At 40.3% G+C, this 22,433-nt stretch overlaps 1 protein-coding gene across 2 annotated transcripts; it reads left to right on the forward strand.

Moving 5' to 3' along the window:
• The first annotated feature begins 365 nt into the window (after positions 1–365).
• Positions 366–4,565, forward strand: LOC108940944 (endonuclease domain-containing 1 protein). 2 transcript variants are annotated; one of them, XM_029256128.1, is made up of 4 exons: positions 366–422; positions 689–738; positions 2,581–2,874; positions 3,908–4,565. In XM_029256128.1, the coding sequence occupies exons 3-4, from the start codon at positions 2,593–2,595 to the stop codon at positions 4,436–4,438; spliced, it is 813 nt and encodes a 270-aa protein (XP_029111961.1). In that variant the 5' UTR covers positions 366–422; positions 689–738; positions 2,581–2,592; the 3' UTR covers positions 4,439–4,565. The 2 variants fall into 2 exon arrangements, with proteins under 2 accessions (XP_029111961.1, XP_029111962.1); XM_029256129.1 differs by lacking the exon at positions 366–422 and having other exon boundaries at positions 714–746.
• The last annotated feature ends 17,868 nt before the right edge of the window (positions 4,566–22,433 follow it).

Consider the following 22,433-nt stretch of genomic DNA (forward strand, 5'->3'; position numbering starts at 1 on the left):
AAGGGTGGATAAGTGCTGATCGTCTCTGGGGAGATGGCTGGGCAGTAGAAGGAGCATTTAACTCAGTAGACATGGCCTTCTGCAAAGAGGCCGGGTTGGGGATCTCTGGTTGATAAAACCCATCACTCAATTTCAGGTAATGGCATTTACAAGCAGGGAGCAAAGTGGTGCGTTGGGGCAGCAGGCTTAGTTGGGTCTTGTTCTCTGGTGGGTCTGGGGTTTGAGTCCTGCAGGGGGTGCCTTGCGATGGGCTGGTGTCCATCGCAGGTCAAACTGAAACTGAAACTGTCTTTGTGAGTCTTGTGATATTTTTCATCCAATCCTTCAACTTCCCTTTTCTTCCATCTCATCTTCTTCTACGTTCTCTTCTTTCTGAGCCCATTTCACATCTATAACTCCTGGACTGCGGATTATTAGACCTGGTAATTATCCCACAAATGTTTGCTGAAGAGCAGTCCAACGCTTGGGTGCATTTTTTTTTAGTATTATAAATCCTTTCACATATTTATTACAGTAACTTTTCTAATATATCTATTCTGAATTTATCTAATCTAAGCTATTGAAAGAAGTTAACGTTGATGTAAAATATACGTGTCTACTTCATTATGCGTTTCTCACATTAAATGTAGATGTTCTACGCAACATTCAGTGATTCGGATTAATTTTCAAGGATTTTTTTTTCTTCTAGACCTTCATCTTCATTATTGTTTCCTCATTCCTCTTGTTGGTGCTCCGGTGGTGAGTCTGTATGTTTCTTTTGCTGTATTTTCTCAAACCTGGCAATTATCCCAAAATGCATAGAAACATTAGTTTGCTACAGAGAAAAAGTCTTGTACAGAAAAAAAATTTCTACAATGTCTTTTTGTTTATCATAGTAACTTGTATCATCTAACTAATTTGTGAAGGGCATTAATAGTTATATAAAAATGTGTCTGCTAATTTATTATCTATTTTCCACATTAGATGTACAGGTCCAGCATTCAGTGATTTGAATTTTCACAATATTATTGTCATCCAGTCCTTCAGGGCACTTCTTCTGATCTTGCTATTATCCCCAGTGCAAGTTGTCCACTACCTTATTATGTATTTTGAGCGTTTGAAATGTATGAGATCTAAAAGGAGTTTGGTATTTTTAAATGATATTTTTAGGATTTTTTGTTGTTCTGTCTTACATTCGTTTTTGTTCCTTGATGTAAAATATAAAAACAACATGAATTCATTTATTTACTCTACAGGGGGGTGTGGTGGTGCCCCTGTGTGGTGGGTCTGGGATTTGAGCCCTGCTTGAGGTGCCTTCCAACACGCTGGTGCTCATTCCTGGGTCTGTCCTCTTCCCCCATTGTCCTTGCACCCTGTGTTTTTGGAACAGGTGCCAGTTCACCTCCAGACAAGTGGTTGTTCATATTGGTTGGTTTTTTGCTCTGTGTTTTATAGCACATAAATATCAACTTAAAGTAATGGCCCTACTAGAATTCTAGAATGCTACAATGCAATGAACCAATGTCAACAACCTCTTGTCTCGAGCGGGGTCGTGGCAAACCTTTGCCCGTCCCGGGGGCGAAGGGCTTGGGGGGAAGAATACACCCTGGATGGGATGCCAGTCCATCGCAGGGCAACCCCAAGCAGGACTCAAACTCCAGGCCCGATACGCAGTAGACACCAATCTACTCCTCTCCAACCCTGCACCCCCTAAAAGGGGAAATAAATACCTTCTTCTTTGAAGATGTTTTCCTGGCAGATTGTACGAGACAAAAGAGGGATGGCTGGTAGTGTAGTTGTTAAAGCTATTGTCTTTGGACCCCCAGGTTTGATCCCGACCTGTAGGTTAGTACCCATAAACAAGGTACTTGCCCTGAATTGCTCCAGTTAAATTACCTGGCTGTGTAAACGAGTAAAGAATTGTGACCTTTACATTGTAGGTTGCTTTGGGGAAAAGTGTCACCTAAATAAATATAATGTAAATGAGAGAAATTCCCGAAATAAACATGTGAATTACACACACACCTTTTCGGAACCGCTCGTCCCATACGGGGTCACGGAGCCTACCCGGTAACACAGGGCGTAAAGCTGGAGGGGGAGGGGACACACCCAGGACGGGACGCCAGTCCGTCTCAAGGCACCCCAAGCGGGACTCAAACCCCAGACCCACTGGAGAGCAGGACCTGGTCCAACCCACTGCGCCACCGCGCCCTCCTCACATGTGAATTATTGCCTCTTAAATACATGTAATTTGATGCTACAAAGACCCTTAATAAGTTACTTTCGCCATTATGTCAACATTAATCACAGTTTAAAACCAGTGCTGTTCCTTAAGTGATGTTTTACTGTATTTGGACATTTTGGACATAGAAGAATAACTTTAGGCTGTATAGTAACAAATTTGTATACACATTGTCATTGGTCACTCCGCTGCCATTCCTTCTACTGCAGGAATTGCAGCCGGACTGAGAACAAAAGTGTACATAGTTCTTAATTTGCAAACTGGGAAGGAGTTGCCCCTCTTCTGTTGAATCATCATGCATCATTTGCTGCTCTATTAACTCATCCATATTCCAGCTTGTTTCTCTTCATCTTCTGCAGTGATTTCTGGCCATGGAGCTCCTTCACTCAATCTGTCTGGTTCAGCTCCTTTCTGCCCTGGCTTTGACTGAGGTGACTCGCTTCACAAAATGCCCTCAGTTCTTTGCCAAATCAGGAAAAACTCCAACAATCTTCCAGGGAAGCCATTACAAGCAGATTTGCCAAAGACTGAATAATCAGTATAAATACGCCACTTTATATGACACAAAAAAACGGATTCCTGTGTATTCTGCATATAAGTATGTAGCTACAAAGAATTGCACACGAAGAACAACATGGGATATTGAACCTCAGGTAAGTAGATCTTCACTCGGCCCTGTTAAGAGATTGTCACGTTTTCACACAATCTTTAAAATCAATCAAAGAAGACTTGCACCTGTGGGCATCTGGTAATGTAACAGTTAGAGATAGTTTCAAGTTTCAAGTCATAGGTACCATGTACATGTATCATGAAATTCTTCCTGAATGCTTCTCCACAGACAATGGGCAAAGACAGAGGTAATAGAAATACTGCGCAAACAAAACAATTACAATGACAGTGAGTAGGGCAGCAGCAATAGCAATAAATAATGGTAACAGATAACAGATAGAGCCTCTTGACCCAGTGGTCTCAGGATTAAACTGCATCTCTAGCTTTAGTATCCTTGAGCAAGGTACTTACTTTAAATTGTCACATTAAAAATTACCTGGCAGTAGAAATGGATGAACAATTGTAATTAGCACAACATTCTACATTGCTTTGGAGAAAAGTGTCAGGTAATTGCACTCATTTTAACAATTGTAATTTGTCTTAAAACATAATGAGATGATTATTTAGAGTAGGGAGTCATTTCTGATACTGGTAGTGGAGGTGAAATCAAACAACGATTAGAAAATCTGTTAAATTGCTTTGCATTGTGAGTTGATTTGGGTCAGAGAGCTTCACAACCAGTGAAATATCAGTGTTGTTCAAGGTATGTTAATTTCCCTTGGCGATTCAAATTTTCAAATAAATGTTTAAAATGTCCCGGGGGTTGCGGTGGTGCAGTGGATTTGACCGGGTCCTCCTTTGCGGTGGGTCTGGGTGTATGTGTTTAAAATGCATTAAATTTAAATAAGCAAAGGGTTCTGAACACTGCTGACACAATCTTTATATAACAGCACATCTACATTACAGTATATCCTGACAAAGTTGTCCCACAGTGTCAATAGTGAAAAATTTTAGCTAATTTTATTGTAACTCATCTGGCAAAACAATGCTGTGGCTATAACAATGCATTTTTTTTTGATTGAGAAGCTCAGCAAATTGTTAAGGGAATAATAGTACGTTTCTTATGCATATTCACAGCTTGACGACAGCACCGCAGGAGCAGAAATGGGACCCGAGAGCCGTGTGGACAGGAATGTCAGGGGTTTAAACCAAGCCCTGAACAATGACTACGATGGTTCTGGATTTGACAGAGGCTATCTGTACCCTGTCTTACAAAACGATGATCAGTGCTATGTAAATGCCACATTTACACTGACCAATGCTGCCCCCCAGGATCTCTCTTTCAACCGTGGAAAGTGGAAAAAAATAGAAAGAAAGATTATAGAAACTCTAACTCAGTACTGCCGTGGCATCGATTCGTACATTGTTACAGGAGTAGTTCCAGGAAACAATTTTATTAATGGCAATAGGGTCAACATCCCAAGTTACTTTTGGAGTGCTTACTGTTGCTTTGACAATAACCAAAAAGCAATTCGCCGTGGGGGTTACATTAATTGTAACGTCAAAGACACGACTGACCCTAAAGAAATTTCGGTACGAGAGCTTGAGAGTAACCTTACAAATAATTATAGAGTTACATTCTCAGTGTTTGGGGGAGAGTGCCTTTGAATAGAACACAGATGCTGATTTACAACTCAGCTATTGTATAACCTGCCTGCTATTTTATCGACTGCTTTACGCTTGAAATAGCTGAGCTCACTGTTAGGCCGCACAGAAGAAACTGTACATGCTGATATTACATATTGTGCTAAGCAAATCTCTTCAACACAAAACAGGCTTTTCAGAGATATACGGATATTGTTAAATTGTCAAAACAAGCGACAATTAAGATATAGAGGAGTTGCGAATTATGTGAGGATTGGGGGCTGAGCTGAAGACAAAATTCACAGGTTGCTGGTTCACAATATAAAGGTTGTGGGATAAAGTAATGTAAGATTGTGGTTAAAGAGTGTATAAAAGGATAACATTGGAATTACTCATAGAAGTGAATGATAAAAGGGAAAAGGTAGAATTTTATTCCTGTTTAAAGCTGACAATGCGTAAACTAAATGTGCATAAGTTGTAACGGCACTGTCGCTGAAAACCCATGAGTGCAAATGTAATTGACAACAAAGCATGATTGTGTTGCATAAACATTTAAAAGAATGAGCATCAACTGTGTGTCTGAGTGCTTTTTTTTTAAATTATATTGCAGTAGGGGGGTATGGTGGCACAGTGGGTTGGACTGGGTCCTGCTCTCCGGTGGGTCTGGGGTTCAAGTCCCGCTTGGGGTGCCTTGTGACGGACTGGTTTCCCATCCTGGGTGTGTCCCCTCCCCCTCCAGCCTTACGCCCGGTGTTGCCGGGTTAGGCTCTGGCTCCCCGCAACCCCATATGGGACAAGCAGTTCAGACAATGTGTGTGTATATTGCAATAGCAACACTGCGTGACAGTGGCATACAGAGAGAAAGACAATGACAAACAGTAATACTGGAAACCACTGCAGGTATAAATTGAGGGCAACAAATGACAATGTTTCTTAGAGGTAATTAACAGCCACTGTCTGACAATATGAACCCATGAGTTGTTATTCAGGTGAAATTACAATTCTATCTGACAGAAGCAAATTTCTCAATAGGATTCTCCATGCATAAAGGGAAATTCAAGGATATATTGTTGCAAAATGCCATAAAGTAATAAATAGACACAGAAGTGAACCAATAAGTTCAAATGAATTATGAACTGTTTTTCCAACTTTTAAATTAAATTTATTACCTTTTTTAAATAAAATCCTTCGTAGTACACTTACTTTAACTTCCAAATCGATAATTTTTACTGGAAACTTGTTTTGCTTTTCAGTAGTTACCCGGGAAGTACAGTCCGTCCAACTGTCAGACAGACTCAGTGAGGTAGAAAAGACAGAAGCAGAAAAAAGTGAAGAAGAGAAGGAGGAAAAGAAAGAAGAAACTGACAGAGAGGATGGGCGGCGTTGAAACCCAGAACCAGAATATGACAAAAACTTTAACACCCTTCCCCCCTTAGAGTACCACCCAGCCACCAAAGATATTTATGGGTGTCACACAACACTACACCCCCTAAGTCTGAACTCCTTACTAGAAAATGGTGTTCTACTCTGAAAGGTCTTTTAATAATTTTAGGAGAAATGTTTTATTGGTTATTTTTTACTTTTGTTGTGCATATTAGTATTTTACAGTCACATCCAGAGGAGACACAGACATGTATTACTGTAACACCCCTATATGGACATAGAGGTGTAAAACTGAAATGCAGAGTAAAAATATGAGCGTACAGAGTAAATTAGAAGCCGAGGTGTAAGTGTGAGAGGATAAACAGAGCAAGTGCAATACAGAGCACGTTAAACAAGAACCACGACTGGAGCAGTGCAAGTACATCAGACCTGTTTGAGCATTACAATGATTATGACAAAATAATAAAGACAAGTAATTTCATTCAAATCCCATGCTTTTATCAACAAGGGTATATCAATGACCACGTTTTCCTTTAAATAACTCCACTTCTCAGATGAGGCCTGAGGCTGAAACAAGGCTTAAACAAAGCTGAGACACAGGACTAGGACAGAGTGAAAGTGGTCAAGCAGAGATTGGACAGAAACTCAGAACTGGAACAGAAACACTGTGACAAAAGCTTTTGAAACAAGCAATTAAACCAAGAACAGGGACCATAGGAGAATCGCAGGCAACTGCACTAAATAGCCTACCAAGGATCCACAACATGGCAAACTTATTGTTTCGATTTTACAGTGTCCTCTCCATCTGAATCATTGGGAACATCTGCGCCACATTCTGCCAGGTGATCTGGACCCAGATCTCTGGTGGTTACTTTCTTCATTTCCCACTCCTCATGGCACACATGACAAATACTATACTACTATTAATAGATGCTGTATTATAATACATTGGGCAGCTGGTAATGTAATGGACCAAATATTACAGGTTCTCACCCACAATCCCACCTCTATCTGTAGTACCCTTGAGCAAGCTACTTACCCTAAATTGCTCTACTCTAAAAATGGGTGTATACACATACACACACTTTCGGAACCGCTTGTCCCATATGGGGTCGCGGGGAACCGGAACCTACCCTGCAACACAGGGTGTAAGGCCGCAGGGGGAGGGGACACACCCAGGACGGGACGCCAGTGCGCCGCAAAGCACCCCAAGCAGGACTCGAACCTCAGACCCACTAGAGAGCAGGACCCAGTCCAACCCACTGCACCCCCCAAATGGATAAACAATTGTAGGAGTTTCAACACTGTAGGTTACTTTGGAGAAAAGCATCAGATAAATGTAAGCATTATTATGTATGTTTAGCTGATGGTTTTCTTCAGAAAAACTTACCATTTTGAGGTATTAATAACCACTAACCCAGCTTGGTGATTTTACTGGAGTAATTTAGGGTATCTCACTCAAGGGTACTACAGTCAGAGGTGGGAACTGAACCTGTGACCTTTCAGTTCAAAAGTAATAGCCCTCACATGACAGCTGACCACTGAGTGTTTGTCACCGTTGTGAATATGGTACATTTTTCACATGTTGGCAATGGACATTCAGTTGATCGATTTTGTTGAAAATGTTTAGTTCCTGAGAACTGAGGCTCTAGTTGTGAAATGAGTGGTTTGTTATGTTAGCAGTGACACTTCTGCTAGAACAGGAGAAGTCTGTCAATTTCCCATGGGTTCTTCTCTATTTCTTTCTTCTCAGACTTGCAGGGTTTGTGAAAGATGTCCACACCATGGTGCTGTACATGGACCTATTTGAGCAGCAGTGTAACGATTACAAGTAAAATAATAAACATTGTAATTTTCTTTAAACCCTGTGCTTTTATCAACAAGGGTATCGCAATGACCATGTTTTCCAACAGCTATCTGGAGGCCTGTGAGCATGAAGTTCCAAGAGATGATTGTCAGTGAACTGTGCCACTAGGTTTGTCGGTCTTTATATAAATTCCTATACCTGTCTTTGAGCCGAAAGAATGGACTTCCTATAGTGGTCTGTAGGCCTGACAGTGAAGATGTTACTCTAAAAGCATGTTGGCCTCAAAAGGCACCTTTGGCGCAAGTGACCAGCAAAAATTCAACCATAAAGGGTTTGGTCAAGGAACTCTTGCCATAGATACCTGAGAAACAATTTCAGTCATTGCTATTAATGGTGCCGTGCACTGGCAGAGCTGCAAAACACACTGGTATAAGAGTGGAACAAGGAGAAACCAATAATGTGGGGTTTATAATCACATTAAGCATCAAATAATGTCTTGTTTTTGGATTATGCTTATAGTTCATGAGAAGCCATCTAAAGAGAACATTAAAACAAGTTCCAACAGTTGTAGGTGGACTGTAGGCTATTACATCCCACATCTGGGACATGAAGCACGAGAGCACCATCTTCAGTGGCTTCCTAATCTACTCCATATAAAGAGCTGGATCTGCAGTGAGGCCACAACCAGCAAACAGGAGCAGTTCCACACACAAGTTTACTGGTAAAGCTCTGGCATTGATGTTTCAGACAACGGTAAAGGTCATGTTAACAAATGTACTATTTCTACTGTCAATATTAACTTTTTTCTTTGAAACCACTGTAATAACTATAGAGGTAGTAAATATAGAGTGGTTTAAAACATATAAACTGTCCCATTCAAACAGAAAGGTAATATATTTTTCAATGACAACCCCCCCCCCATCCCCACCAAAAGAAAAGAAAGAAAAAAGAATACATCCAGAAACAACGAAAACATCAACTACTCTATAAACTGTATTCCTTATGCCTTTTAAGGTAGCGGAGAAAACATCATGTTTAGCTGAGCCACCTTGTTTAGTCTGTATGTTAAAACCAGGCAGAAACAAACATACATGTAACAAAAATCCTTCTAAGGACTCTTCCACAAAACTCGCTCCAATATGGCCTTATCATATGACGTAAGTGACTTAAATAGTGCGGCACTAATACTTTGCTCCAGCTTCTGTACCCCCCTGACAGAAAACTCATACACCATAAGTTGCCATTTAATAAGCAGCAACAGCCTGAACTGCAAACACAACTTTAATTTCCCACCATAACTGGCTCCATATCACATAACACAGAACCAAACCATCTGTTCACACCCCATCTAGATGTTAGGCTCATTAAGGACGAGGGTACAATGGGGTCATGCAAATTTTAAAAATAAGGTGTTGAAGGTATACTGTATATTGCCCAGAAAGGGTTCCAGGGAGCAAAACCAACCAATTTACTAATTTCTGCTGTGTAACAAAGTAAATTTTACCCATTAAACAGATGTTAAAAATAGTGCAATTCACACAGATCTTTAAATGCCAGGAATTGACACTTAACATCTGATTATCTGTGATTTGATTTGAAATACATAAACATGCTCAAATAAGGTAATGCTTCTCAGAACGGCTTTGCTGGATCGCCGCCCCCCCGAGGCACACGTAGTTTGTGGTCACCTTTCTATCAGTGGATATAAAAACAGCCTTGTTCTGCTTTTCTTACACACTTGTAAAAAAGTTGCTCAGGTTGCAGTTTCGTGGAGCAAGTGAATCCAGCACTCAGCCTTATTCTTATATACATCCACTGTACCCCGGTAAGAATTCTACATTTATACCGCACGCGCTGTTTGTATCATTCCTCTGACTTGTATGTTTACACTTCTACATTTATTTGATGCTTTTCTCCAAAGCAATTTACATAGTTAAGGTTACAATTAGTCATCCATTTATACAGCTGGGTAATTTTACTGGAGCAATTTAGGGTAAGTACCTTTTTTAAAGGTGCTAACACCGGAGGTGGGGACTGAACCTGCAACCTTTGGATCCAAAAGTACTAGTTCTAACTACAACACTACCAGCCACTCTATTATCCTTTCTCTGAACTATATACCCCATATTATTGTTTTTTTGTATAACACAAGGGGGTGTGGTGGCGCAGTGGGTTGGACCGCAGTCCTGCTCTCGGGTGGGTCTTGGGTTCGAGTCCCGCTTGGGGTGCCTTGCAACAGATTGGCATCCCATCCTGGGTGTGTCCCCTCCCCCTCCAGCCTTACGCCCTGTGTTACCAGGTAGGCTCCGGTTCCCCGCGACCCCGAATGGGACATACGGTTCTGAAAGTGTGTGTGTGTGTGTGTGTGTGTGTGTGTGTGTGTGTGTGTGTGTGTGTGTGTGTGTGTGTGTGTGTGTGTGTGTGTGTGTGTGTGTGTGTGTGTGTGTGTGTGTGTGTGTGTGTGTATATATATATATATATAAAAAAAAGGGGGGTGTGGTGGCGCAATGGGTTGGACCGCAGTCCTGCTCTCCAGTGGGTCTGGGGTTCGAGTCCCGCTTGGGGTGCCTTGTGACGGACTGGCGTCCTGTCCTGGGTGTGTCCCCTTCCCCCTCCGGCCTTACGCCCTGTGCTGCCGGGTAGGCTCCGTGACCCCGTACGGGACAAGCGGTTCTGAAAATGTGTGTGTGTGTATATATAAAAAAAAACACACTGAGCTCTTTGCAATGAACCTGGAAGTGTAGTGGTCAGAACTGCTGTGTTTTGACTGCAAGGTTGGAGGTTCAAATGGCACTTTCAGTGGCGGTACCCTTAAACAAGGTACTTACCCTGAATTGCTCCAGTAAAACTACCAAGCTGTTTAAATGAGTAAACCGTTGTAGGCATCTCAACATTTACATTTATTCATCTAGCAGACGCTTTGTCCAAAGCGAAGTACAAGTCAGGAAAAGTACAATTTATGCATTACATTAAGAGAAAGAGACATAGCTGCAGAGATGTGACTCAGGTAAACCTAGTTTGTTACCTACCACTTGCTGTACTGAAGTTCATCGTTCGAGTAGGTGCATAAAAACACAGGATAGACAAATCCTGATACCCTCCTATCAATTTGTGGCTTTGAAGAAAAGCTTCAACTACATGAAACCTTCCAGCTAGTTGTCTTACTTTGAGTTTATTGCGGCCCCTTTATCTGTCTTGCATGAAAATTTCAGTTTCTGCCATTTCCTTCTGCAAACAGACTGCACACGGAGGATGAAGCTCGTTTTCCTTCCACTTTTGTGTGTTGCACTACTAGCGGCTCGTGGAGAAGTTCATTATAAGAAGCCGTGTGAGCCGAACACAGAAAGCGGAGATGCATACACTCAATTTCTTCACAGGCATATCTTACAGAAACAATTTGACAGAAACAGTAAGGAAGAATGGAAGAATTACCTTATTGGACAACGCCTTTGTGGAAGATGTCTCATTCAGTCTTTCATGGAAGATGCAATGTTTGCACAATCCATTTGCAAAGGACAAGGCAAGATACTCAAGACCAAAGGAAACTACTGCATCAGTAAAAACGAATGCACTGTGTTTGATGTGAAAAGCAGTGGCAGTAACACTCAAAGACGCTGTAAAGTTACTGATGTCAAGAGGCGCTACGGATATGTCATTGTGGCCTGTGCCAAAATTAGAAACGAGTATCTGCCTGTTCACTATGAGAAATATAATAATGAGACACCTAACAACAATGCAAAGGACTGCAAATAGGATAATTTTGTTAGCTATGAAAATCATGTCATTATGACACAAGTGTGATATCATTGCTTGATATTTTTCACTGCCTTGTCTTATTATTTTTAGCTTTTAGCTTTATTATCATGCTGTATTAATTTCAAAAAAAAAAAAAAAAGAAACGTCAAATAATTATGGCGCATATGATGCAATTTTTCCAGAAATCCTTTTTTTTTTGCTGTCCTCAGACATTATGGGTCTTGCTTTGCATTCAATATTATTAAAAGATGTTTGCATAATCAAGAAAGAGGTTTTGTTCGTACCTCGTCTTATTATCCATTATTCTGCAGCACATTACAGAAACAAAAGAGGCGGATCACAACTGTTACACATTACTGCCCTGTTTTCCAATACTTCAGTTTCCTGTCCCACTGAAAGGTTATACTGCACATACATAAACCAGGGACATCCAGTCAATTTGGGGACAAAGGCCACAATCATTACTGTGAACTGGTTCGAGAGACACAGGTGTAAAAATCATAGTAAGTGACACAGTGAATGTAAAACGGCTAAAGTGTTTTTCTACATTTATTACGCCTGAAACTGTACATTATATATGTTGGTACTGTTGAAGACCTTTTAAAAGATGTTTTGTTACACCTTTGACAAGAATAGTAATATGAAGGCCCCTTTAACTCTTTTGCTGTTCTACAGGTAGTTTCTCACTAATTGTCACCTTAATTTGAGTTACACCTTTGAACCAAGTTCATAACTAGTCATTATCTCAAGTTCTTCAGTTTTCTCTGGAATTTTTTGTCTGTTAGAGCATGTTTACCTGAAATTATACCACATGGGTACACATTAACTGCTAAATTTGGTATTCAGTACCCTTTGCTTTTCATTGCACTGTCACCCATTCATTATGGCTGGCTGGATCTGACCAGTAACACCGCAGTTGCCCAAAATTCAAATAAAACATGGAAAAGTCAGTTTCCGATCACTAAATTTATGTCACAAAGCTTTATGGCATTAAGATGAAGGAAACCATATTCATCTTAAATATAAACTGTAAATGGATCAAATTTGGTTGGAATATGTCCCGGCGTAAAAAATTCCGACACATGAAACTTTTGTGTAATCTTTCTCTTGCTGAGACTATTTTCATAAAATGCACAAGATATTATCATCATAAGAAGTGCACTGTATACAACATCTGAATCATTTCTTATGAAACTCTCTTCTTACTTCTGTAGCTATAGGAACCCAACCAGTGATCTCCATTGAGGGATATAAAGAAGGAGGGATCAGTCTGGTGTGTGAATCTAAAGGCTGGTACCCTCAGCCTCAAGTGGTCTGGATGGACAGTGAAGGACACAGTCTCCCTGCTGGACACACAGAGACGCACACAGACAGTATGGGCCTCTTCATCATGAGACGACGAGTTATTGTACAGGAGACAGAGACCAACAGGTTCACCTGTCAAATTGTCCAACAGCAGATAAATGAAATGAAAGAGACAATAACTAACATCCCTGGTGAGTTACACATATTTAGTATAAACAGCTCAATGGAGACACGTCGTGCAACACATGTTTAAATCACTGTGAATAATGAACAGGTTAGAAATGTCATATGTTTTTGTATCGTCCTGATTTGCGTCTTGATCCATCTGTATGAAAATGTTTCCACACTGATGATAGTTTCGTAAAGGCAGAAATTGAGATACTTATTTATTTGTTTCTTCCGGTTAAATTAAACATTAGGACTTTCAGGTTCTGTGCTCATTAAATTGGCTATTTTATTTTTTAATTAGTGAAAGATGTAAATCTGTAATCATTATGTGAAATGAATTATTTGTTGTATTCCAGGTGAGATGTTTCATTGTGCCCATCCCTGGAAGGTTACGTTTGCTGTCATCTTCAGTCTGTCTGCTGTTGGTATTATTGGATGCACAATTTTGATTCACCATTTTGTAAAACTGCATAAAAAGAGAGGTATTTTAGCAAATTACTGTTCAAATTTATGGTTTTGTTCATGTTAAAGAAAAAGTTAAAAAACATAGTTGAAAAGCAGTATTATGTGAAAGTGATTTTATATCATAGCCCACAGCAGGTATTATATGGTATGAGTTTTATTCACTAGTTAGAGTCACTTGTTTTGGGTTATTTATTATTAGCGACTTTAACATTCAATATCGTGTTCAAAGAATATTTAAACATTTTTCCTACTATGAGTTCTAAGCTCAAATTGAATAAAAAATTCAGTATTTAAAATGTAGTTGCACAGGAACTGGTTGTTGAATTGCACTTTTTCAGAATTCACAATATTCACTTGTAGTTTAAATAACTGATCACTTGCCACCACAGCTGAAGGATGAGATAATATGATAAAATCTTAAAAGTCACATGCAAATATTTATATGCAGTGTGTGACTGTAATGTTTCGTGACACTGACCTCATGACATAATTTCATTTATTTCTCTTCATACTGAATAATTACAATATTTACTCTTACATCTACAGCTCAGCTCCAAGAACAGTATGGTAAGTAATACAGTATGAAGGTGATGTATGAAATGTTGGAAAATTACATATTTAAAACATATATACAAAAGGAAAATTAGTAACAATTTATAAACAAACACTTTAGACATTCCATATAACACTTAGTGCGATTTTTACACCCGTGTCTGTAGAACCAGTTCACAATAATTATTGTGGCCCTTTCCCAAAAAAGACTGGACACCCCTGTTTTTTGTTTGGTATTTTAGATTATCTTATTACATCATTTAATTCATCTCTATTTTCACTGACTAATTACAATTTTTACTCTTTTATCCACAGGTGAGCTCCAAGAACAACATGGTAAGTAACAGGGTGGTATGAAAGTGATGCATGAAAATGTTGCAATATCACTTCTTTGAGATATATGACTGACAGAATTAAAGTGTATAACGTGGTTCCACAGTCAGATGACCAGTAGAAATGACCATGTTGAAGTCAGTGCTGGACGCAGGTTAATTTAGCAATAGTTTCCTTCTTTGTCAGGATTTTCACATTTGCAAAAAAATAAATTTATTAATATTCTCTCAAGGTATTTTTATGTTCTGTATAATATTTTCTGCATCACTGATGATCCCTTTTCCATAGTGAGAATCTAAAGATTTTACAACTTGTAAAGTGATTTTGATAATTAAATCCAGTCGCTGAGCAAGTAACTGTAGTGTTTTCACTGCTGAATCATAAACTTTTTGTTCCTACTGGTCTGAAAGATCAACAACAATAACATCTTAAAACAAAAACTGCACATAAAATATTCAATAACAATTTTGATTGAATGACATATTTTCCTGCAACAATATTTTGCTGTAAATATCAGAAAACAAGGGGGCGCAGTGGCGCAGTGGGTTGGACCGGGTCCTGCTCTCCGGTGGGTCTGGGGTTCGAGTCCCGCTTGGGGTGCCTTGTGACGGACTGGCGTCCCGTCCTGGGTGTGTCCCCTCCCCCTTCGGCCTTACGCCCTGTGTTACCGGGTAGGCTCTGGTTCCCCGTGACCCCATACGGGACAAGCGGTTCTGAAAATGAAATGAAAATATCAGAAAACAATAGTGAGTTGGATATATGCTTAAGTCAACATCTGTATGAAGATGGGAATTTCCTTCAACTATTACAGACTCAGTTACAGAAAATATTTATTTCTGTAGTTCTGTTTTATTACTTTTCAGATGTCTGTCTAAATAGGCTTCTGAGTTGGTATCACAGTTTTTATGACGATGAACCAGTAAAGGAATCAAGCTACAGAATTGTTGTTTAGTAAAATTCAGCAGAAATTTGTCACCATAGCAAGAGCTTGAAGTTTTTAACTGCAACTTATTATTAGGTTCAAGTTGACAGTTATTGTTTTGGGGCTGTGGTGGCACGGTGGGTTGGAGCAGATTCTGCTCTCCGGTGGGTCTGGGGTTCAAGTATCGCATGGGGTGCCTTGCAACAGACTGGTGTCCTGTCCTGGGGGTGTCCCCTCCCTCTCCAGCCTTATGCCCTGTGTTGCTGGGTTAGGTTCCAGCTCCCTGTGACCCTGCATGGGACAAGCGGTTTCAGATTGTGTGTGTGTATGAAAAACTGTTAGAAGCAATTCTGATACAATGAAAAATCTGATATATTAAAATCTTTTGCTCCCAGTGTTTCAGACATGGTTAAAGTAGAAGAAGATATTATGATAAAATGTAAAACCTCAGGGGGGCGCGGTGGCGCAGTAGGTTGGACCAGGTCCTGCTCTTCAGTGGGTCTGGGGTTTGAGTCCCGCTTGCGGTGCCTTGCGAGGGACTGGTGTCCTGTCATGGGTGTGTCCCCTCCCCTTCTGGCCTTATGCCCTGTGTTACCGGGATGGCTCCAGTTCCCCGTGACCCTGTATGGGACAAACAGTTCTGAAAAGGTGTGTGTGTGTGTGTGTAAAAGCTCACATATATATGTATATGCAGTGTGTGACTGTACTGTTTTGTGACATGAACTTCATTGCATAATTTCATTCATCTTAGTTCACTGATTAATTACAATATTTACTTTTACACCTACAGGTGAGCTCCAAGAGCAGCACGGTAGGTAATACAGCTGTATAAAAGTGATGACTGGAAATGTTTCAATTTCACATCTTTCAGATATATATCAAAATTAATTTTCTGTCTCGCTCGCTGATAAAATTGTTTGCATTAATTGTGTGAATGAATACGTTTTATGAAAAAATGTTTCTGGATATTAATGACTGACAGAATTACAGTGTATAACATGGTACCGCAGCCAGATGACCTGTAGAAATGACCATGTTGAAGTCAGTGTTGGACGCAGGTTAATTAAGCAGCACTTTCCTTCTTTGTCAGGATTTCACTTCTGAAAAAAAAAGTTTATTGATTTCATCTTTTTTCTCTCATTTATTCATTGCATAATTTCATCAATCTTAGTTTTAACTGACTAATTACAATATGTACTCTTACATCTACAGGTCAGCTCAAAAAACAGCATGGTAAGTAATGCAGCTGTATGAAAGTGATGTACTAAAATTTTGAAATATCACCATTATATTGTGTCAAAACATGAAACAACTCTATAGCATGACAGAAAAATACAAATATGCTACTAAAGTAAATGCACATAAATGGCAAAAAGGAGGGAACAGAATAAGATGCTCATTTATTTACTAGAAGGAGAATGAAAGAGAGTCAGCAGATCCACTGAACTACATCTGTTATTTTTTTAAATCTGTCTTTTATTCACACTGATGTTCTTCTATCTACAGAACTGATCACCAGACAACTGAGTAAGTAAGAGGACTTGTGTTTCTGTTTGTGCCTTTGATTGTGTGTGTGTTTATGCAAATATGAAACTATGACCGCAAAATATACCTTTCAAAAGCAAAATTGTCTGGGTACAGAAACAATGTGAGAAAAAAGCATGTCAGAAATATGGGAAAAAGATGCAAAAATCATTTTGAATTGACAAATAATTTTTAGAAAAATAATAGATTCTTTTTAATTTGGGTTGGAGATGAGGAAGGAGCTTCTCTGAGTCATAATGTGATGAAAAAGAAAATATTGGTCTTAGAATAAAATAGTTCAGTTACTCTCGACACAACAGCTGAATAACAAAGATCACTGTAAGGGTAAATGGTTCATGATTATATATTTCATCAGTCCATAAAATAGGCATAATGTCTCTGTTAAAAACGGATAAGTAAAAATACCACTAATGGTATTCTGTTTGCTAAGTAAAACAAGGTAAATAGTACATGTAGTTTGAGAGAAATGTATCATTACCTCCTGTACAGCTGCAGTTACTGTTAGTAGAACAGAGATGGTACTACTCTACCTGCAGAAACTGAAGGGCATCACATACTGTATTTTACTGTGTTTGTACTTTAACAAAAGAAGGAGCCACAAAAAGTCCATAATATAACAGTTTATGGAGTCCATCCTGAGTGAAGTGACTGTGAAAGGTTTGTTTCTGTCACAGTCAGAGGCCAATAACTATACACTGAACCTGTAAGTTAAACTGATTTTGTATTTTTTATACTTCATTTTAGTGTCTTTTTAAAAAAAAAATCAGTTTTTAAAAAGTTGTATAAAATGAATGATTTCAGTGGCCTTATGCAGTTTTTCTATCTGTATTTTCTATCTCCAGCTCTAGTAAACATGTTTGTAAGAGCTGGTAAGTAGAGTGGAGCTGAATTGATCCCACAAAACTGAGTTTGGTTCTTCTTATACTGTATGAGACTCTGTCCTGTAAGAATGGACACGAAAGACACTGAGACGAGTCCAGACTGACTACAGTATCCGATTTCATGTGTCTCATTTTTATTTCTCTCTCTACAGAACTTCTGAAGGCACAAAGATACGCAGGTGAGTTTCTTCTGCTTCTTCTCCCCATTGCAGCTCTTCTCTGTAGGAGACACAATAATGACTGATTGGCTGCATTGAATCTGGACTCTCATTTGTCACATGATTGACTGACAGACACAGGATATGAGCACATTTATTGACCTTCCTTTCCACAAAACATCTCATCAGTGATGAGAACAAGTGACTGTTTCTCACAAGAGTTCACTTCAATCCACACTGAGCTCCTGGTAAGAAGGAGATGTTACAGCTACGAGTGAAAGACAAACAGAAACGGAACTCAGTCTTTATGTATCCGGTGCTGTTTGTTGGTCCTTCTGCTCTCATTGTTTCCTCCTCAACATTATAGAACCAAATGAAATCAAATGCACTAAAAAGTGCATAAATATAAAAATATTCTAGAAGGTTCATTTCGCAAACACACAGTTCACCCCAGAGACATTTTCTACAGGAAAGTTTCAATGTTTTCCACACACCGATCTTCCCCTCTTACTGTGGGCAAAAGAAAAAAATATATTTTAAGGGCACAAAGTGTCAAATGTGACTCCACAACCTTTGCATCTTGGACCAGTTTATTTATACAGTGTCTGAAGGAGGAACAGGGGTGTTGAGAGCAGGTCGGTGTGACCAGAACAGATTATATAATTATCATAATAATCATTTTTTACTTCATTTTTTACTTAATTTAACTAATTTTATTGTGTTCATTAGTATTAAGTCAAAACAAGTTTCAAACATAAATGCTCTTACACTATTTTCTCAAAGGGAACATATTATTAGTTTCTTACAAAACATCCAAAACACCTGTTACCTGAGTTAAATATTAATATCTAAGAATTCTATTCATATTAATACTTAAAATAAATATAATGCGTAAAAATTCACTCATTCTTGCTAACCGCATCGTCTGATCGCTGTCACACACACACCACTCTGCTGCCATAATAATATAACGTTTCCAACCATCCATTTTCTAAACCTCTCAGTCCTTCAAGGGTCGAGGTGGCAAGAAGGAGAGCAATATCATGTTCAGATATCATATAACGTTTTAAAAAGTGTTATTTTTTATCACATTGTGGCATATAATAATTGACCACCTCTCTGTCCTCCACAGTTGATGTGACTCTGGACCCTGATACAGCACATCCTCAACTCGTCCTGTCTGAGGACAGGAAACAAGTGAGACACGGAGACACAAAACAGGAGCTCCCTGACAACCCAGAGAGGTTTAAATGCTGAAAAGGTGTCCTGGGGTTTTCTTCGGGGAAACATTACTGGGAGGTGCAGGTTGGGAACAAGACTTACTGGAGACTAGGAGTGGCCAGTGAATCTATCAACAGGAAGGGGTATTTTGCACTCAATACTAGTAGTGGCCTCTGGGTTCTCAGTCTGTCCAGTGGGAATGAGTATGAGGCTCTCACTGACCCCCCTGTGTCCCTCCACCTGAGCGTGAAACCCCAGAAGGTGGGGGTGTATGTGGACTATGAGGAGGGTCAGGTCTCCTTTTACAGTGTGGAGGACAAGTCTCACATCTACACTTTCACTGGATATAAATTCACTGAGAAACTCTATCCGTTCTTCAGCCCAGGATTCTGGTACCGCAGTGAGAATTCAGCCCTACTGATCATATCTCCTGTCAGTGATACAGACTGAAGAAACTCATTTTAGCTTTTAATGTTGAGGTCATGATGTCATATTCTGATTTACTTTCCCTTCTCACCCTCATTCAGGGTTTGTAATTTTCTCCATCTAAATGTCTTTTGTACATTGTGATACTTTTAAATAATTATTGTTTAACAGCAATTATGTGTTTTAAAGTTCCAACATGTGGAAGTAAACAGAATCACGTGATGCAAAATTTAATAATTTCCTAACTGATATCAACATTAAAATTAATGAGTCTCTTCAATATATTTACATTTATTCATTTATCAGACACTTTTCTCCAAAGCGACGTACATCTCATAGAAAATGTGTCCATTACTACACAGAGAGGCATAAATGCAGACACGTACTACTGCATTATCCAAATATCAAGGATTCCTGATCTCACACACACACACACACTTTCAGAACCACTTGTCCCAGATGAGGTCATGGGGAACCAGAGCCTACCTGGTAACACAGGGCGTAAGGCTGGAGAGGGAAGGGACACACCCAGGACAGGACACCAGTCCGTCGGAAGGCACCCCAAGCAGGACTCGAACCCCAGGCCCCTGAGAGAGCAGGACTGTGGGCCCACCCACTGCGCCACCACAGCCCCTTAGATTCCTGATCAGCTTCCTAGTAATTTAAAGAATTGCACAATACAGTAATACCATCTATTGGATATAAAATCAGTAAAACTAATGCAAATTACTATAATTCAAAGAAAAATGTTCCACGTACTTTTACTATGTTTGCTCCGGGAGACAGTAAAAAGGGCAACAAAATGCAGTCGCTGTGCCGGGAGACAGTTCCACTCCAGGCCACACGGTGGCGCCAAATAGCACAGACTTAGTGGAGATGAAAGTTTGGATGTTTTGTTTGTTGTAAAATCCGCCGAAGAAGAAACAGGAAGCTGACACCGCGTTGTATGTGTTTATCAGCCTTTCATTTAACAAGTTATTCCTTGCTGGTTGGAATCGAAGAATTAACTCTTTGCGATGGACTTCCAAGCAACAAACAACGTCCTCCGCCATATTGGAAAAATGAGTCACTCTTTTAAAGAATCTGACAAGACTGGATGCACTGAAACTCTAAGAATCAGAATCAGAATGAGCTTTACTGCCAAGTATGTTAACACATACAAGGAATTAGTCTTGGTGACAGACACTTCCACAGCACAGACAGAATGACAGTGACAAGATGCAGATAATAAAAAAATAGATTAAGTGAATAAAAGATAAAAAATATATATTGGAAATATAAAGTACACCATATACAAAATAGGCACTAGACATTATATGTATGTACAGGTATGTTATATACAAATGCAATGGAATGTAAATAAAAGGTATGATGTGATAAACACACACACACACATTTTCTGAACCGCTTGTCCCATACGGGGTCACAGGGAACCAGAGCCTACCCGGCAACTCAGAACGTAAGACCGGGGGGGGAGAGGACACACCCAGGACAGGACGCCAGTCCGTCGCAAGGCACCCCAAGCGGGACTCGAACCCCAGACCCACTGGAGAGCAGGACCTGGTCCAACCCACTGCGCCACCACGCCCCCTCATGGTGTGGCCAAATTGTGCAATTTTTTTTCCATTTGCACCAAAGAAAAATGTTTGGCTTTTGCAAGCCACCTGCCACCAACTTCACCGAACCATTGCACACCTTCCTCCAAACTGCAACCCTAACTACCCCGCTCTCTTCTCGTTCATAACCACTAACTCACCTTCTCAGCAGCTTCAGACAGCTCCTTCATCACCACCTTTAGAGAACAGCCACTAACACCAGATTCCACCAACAACGAATTAGCTGATTTAGCCACAAACCCCCTGACACCTCTACTGGTCACACATGATTTCTCCTCAAATGTCTCTCCAATCACATCCTCAGGGAACACTATTAACTTTACTAAGTACACGGTCCGCTCACACTCGGAATATACCACCATGTCTGGGCACAGCGAAATCGCCACAATAACCTGTGGCACCTGGAGCTGTTTGTCCACATCTGCCAGCAGCTTCCAGTCCCGTCTCTTACCACACCTACCGAGACACGTCCGCTCTTGCATGGTGTTACTCTCTCCCACACAAAACCAATTGTATTATATATATGACCAACGGGCACTGAATTCACCACAACACACTTTCTCTCTAAACCCCCACGAAATATTTAAGCACTTCATTACGGCATCAAGTAGAGTGTCCCTGCATCAAACCAACTTCACATTCAGGCAAAATGTTCCTCAGTGTTGCCACACAGCTGCACAACTTAGAACAACCTTCACCACCTCTCCACTGCTTAACATTCTATGGAATCTGCAGCACATCGTGTGTCGCTCCAACGATGAACTTAATTCGACTCGCCTCCGCAGCTCACACGTCTTGCCAATGTAGCCTGTGCTTCTCCACGGCCTCCCAATTAACCCACTGACTTGCTTTACTTCTGCGACTCGCCTACTGACTAATTTACAGCGCGGCACTTCAAACCAAGACGTCGTGTACCTTTGTGTACTGAAAAAACCGAAAGTCCCCAAAGTAAACTTTCACCAGCCTCGTAACACTCTCAGGGACCATATAAAGCCGAATGTAAAAATTTATTTTTTTGTCCCCCGCAGAGTAATTATTCCAGTGTATTTCTCTTCCCATCCTGTCTGCACTGGTCCTTTGTGATCTTCTCCTGTATTCCCACTCTGTCTACATCACTCCACTGTGTATCAGCTCTGTGTGTGTAAACCTGTTTCACCTACTGTATGAACACACACACACACACACATTTTCAGAACCGCTTGTCCCTGACGGGGTCACGGGGAACCGGAGCCTAACCCGGCAACTCAGGGCGCAAGGCTGGAGGGGGGAGGGGACACACCCAGGACGGGACGCCAGTCCGTCGCAAGGCACCCCAAGCGGGACTCAAACCCCAGACCCACCGGACAGCAGGACCATGGTCCAACCCGCTGCGCCACCGCACCCCCCATATGTACTGAAATAGAATAATTAAAATATTTTTAACGTAATTCTGCTATTCACATTGTTTGACTTGTACCATTTATATTATCAGCACATACAGT

This window comes from Scleropages formosus, chromosome 11 (assembly GCF_900964775.1).
Source record: "Scleropages formosus chromosome 11, fSclFor1.1, whole genome shotgun sequence".
Classification (NCBI taxonomy): domain Eukaryota; kingdom Metazoa; phylum Chordata; class Actinopteri; order Osteoglossiformes; family Osteoglossidae; genus Scleropages; species Scleropages formosus.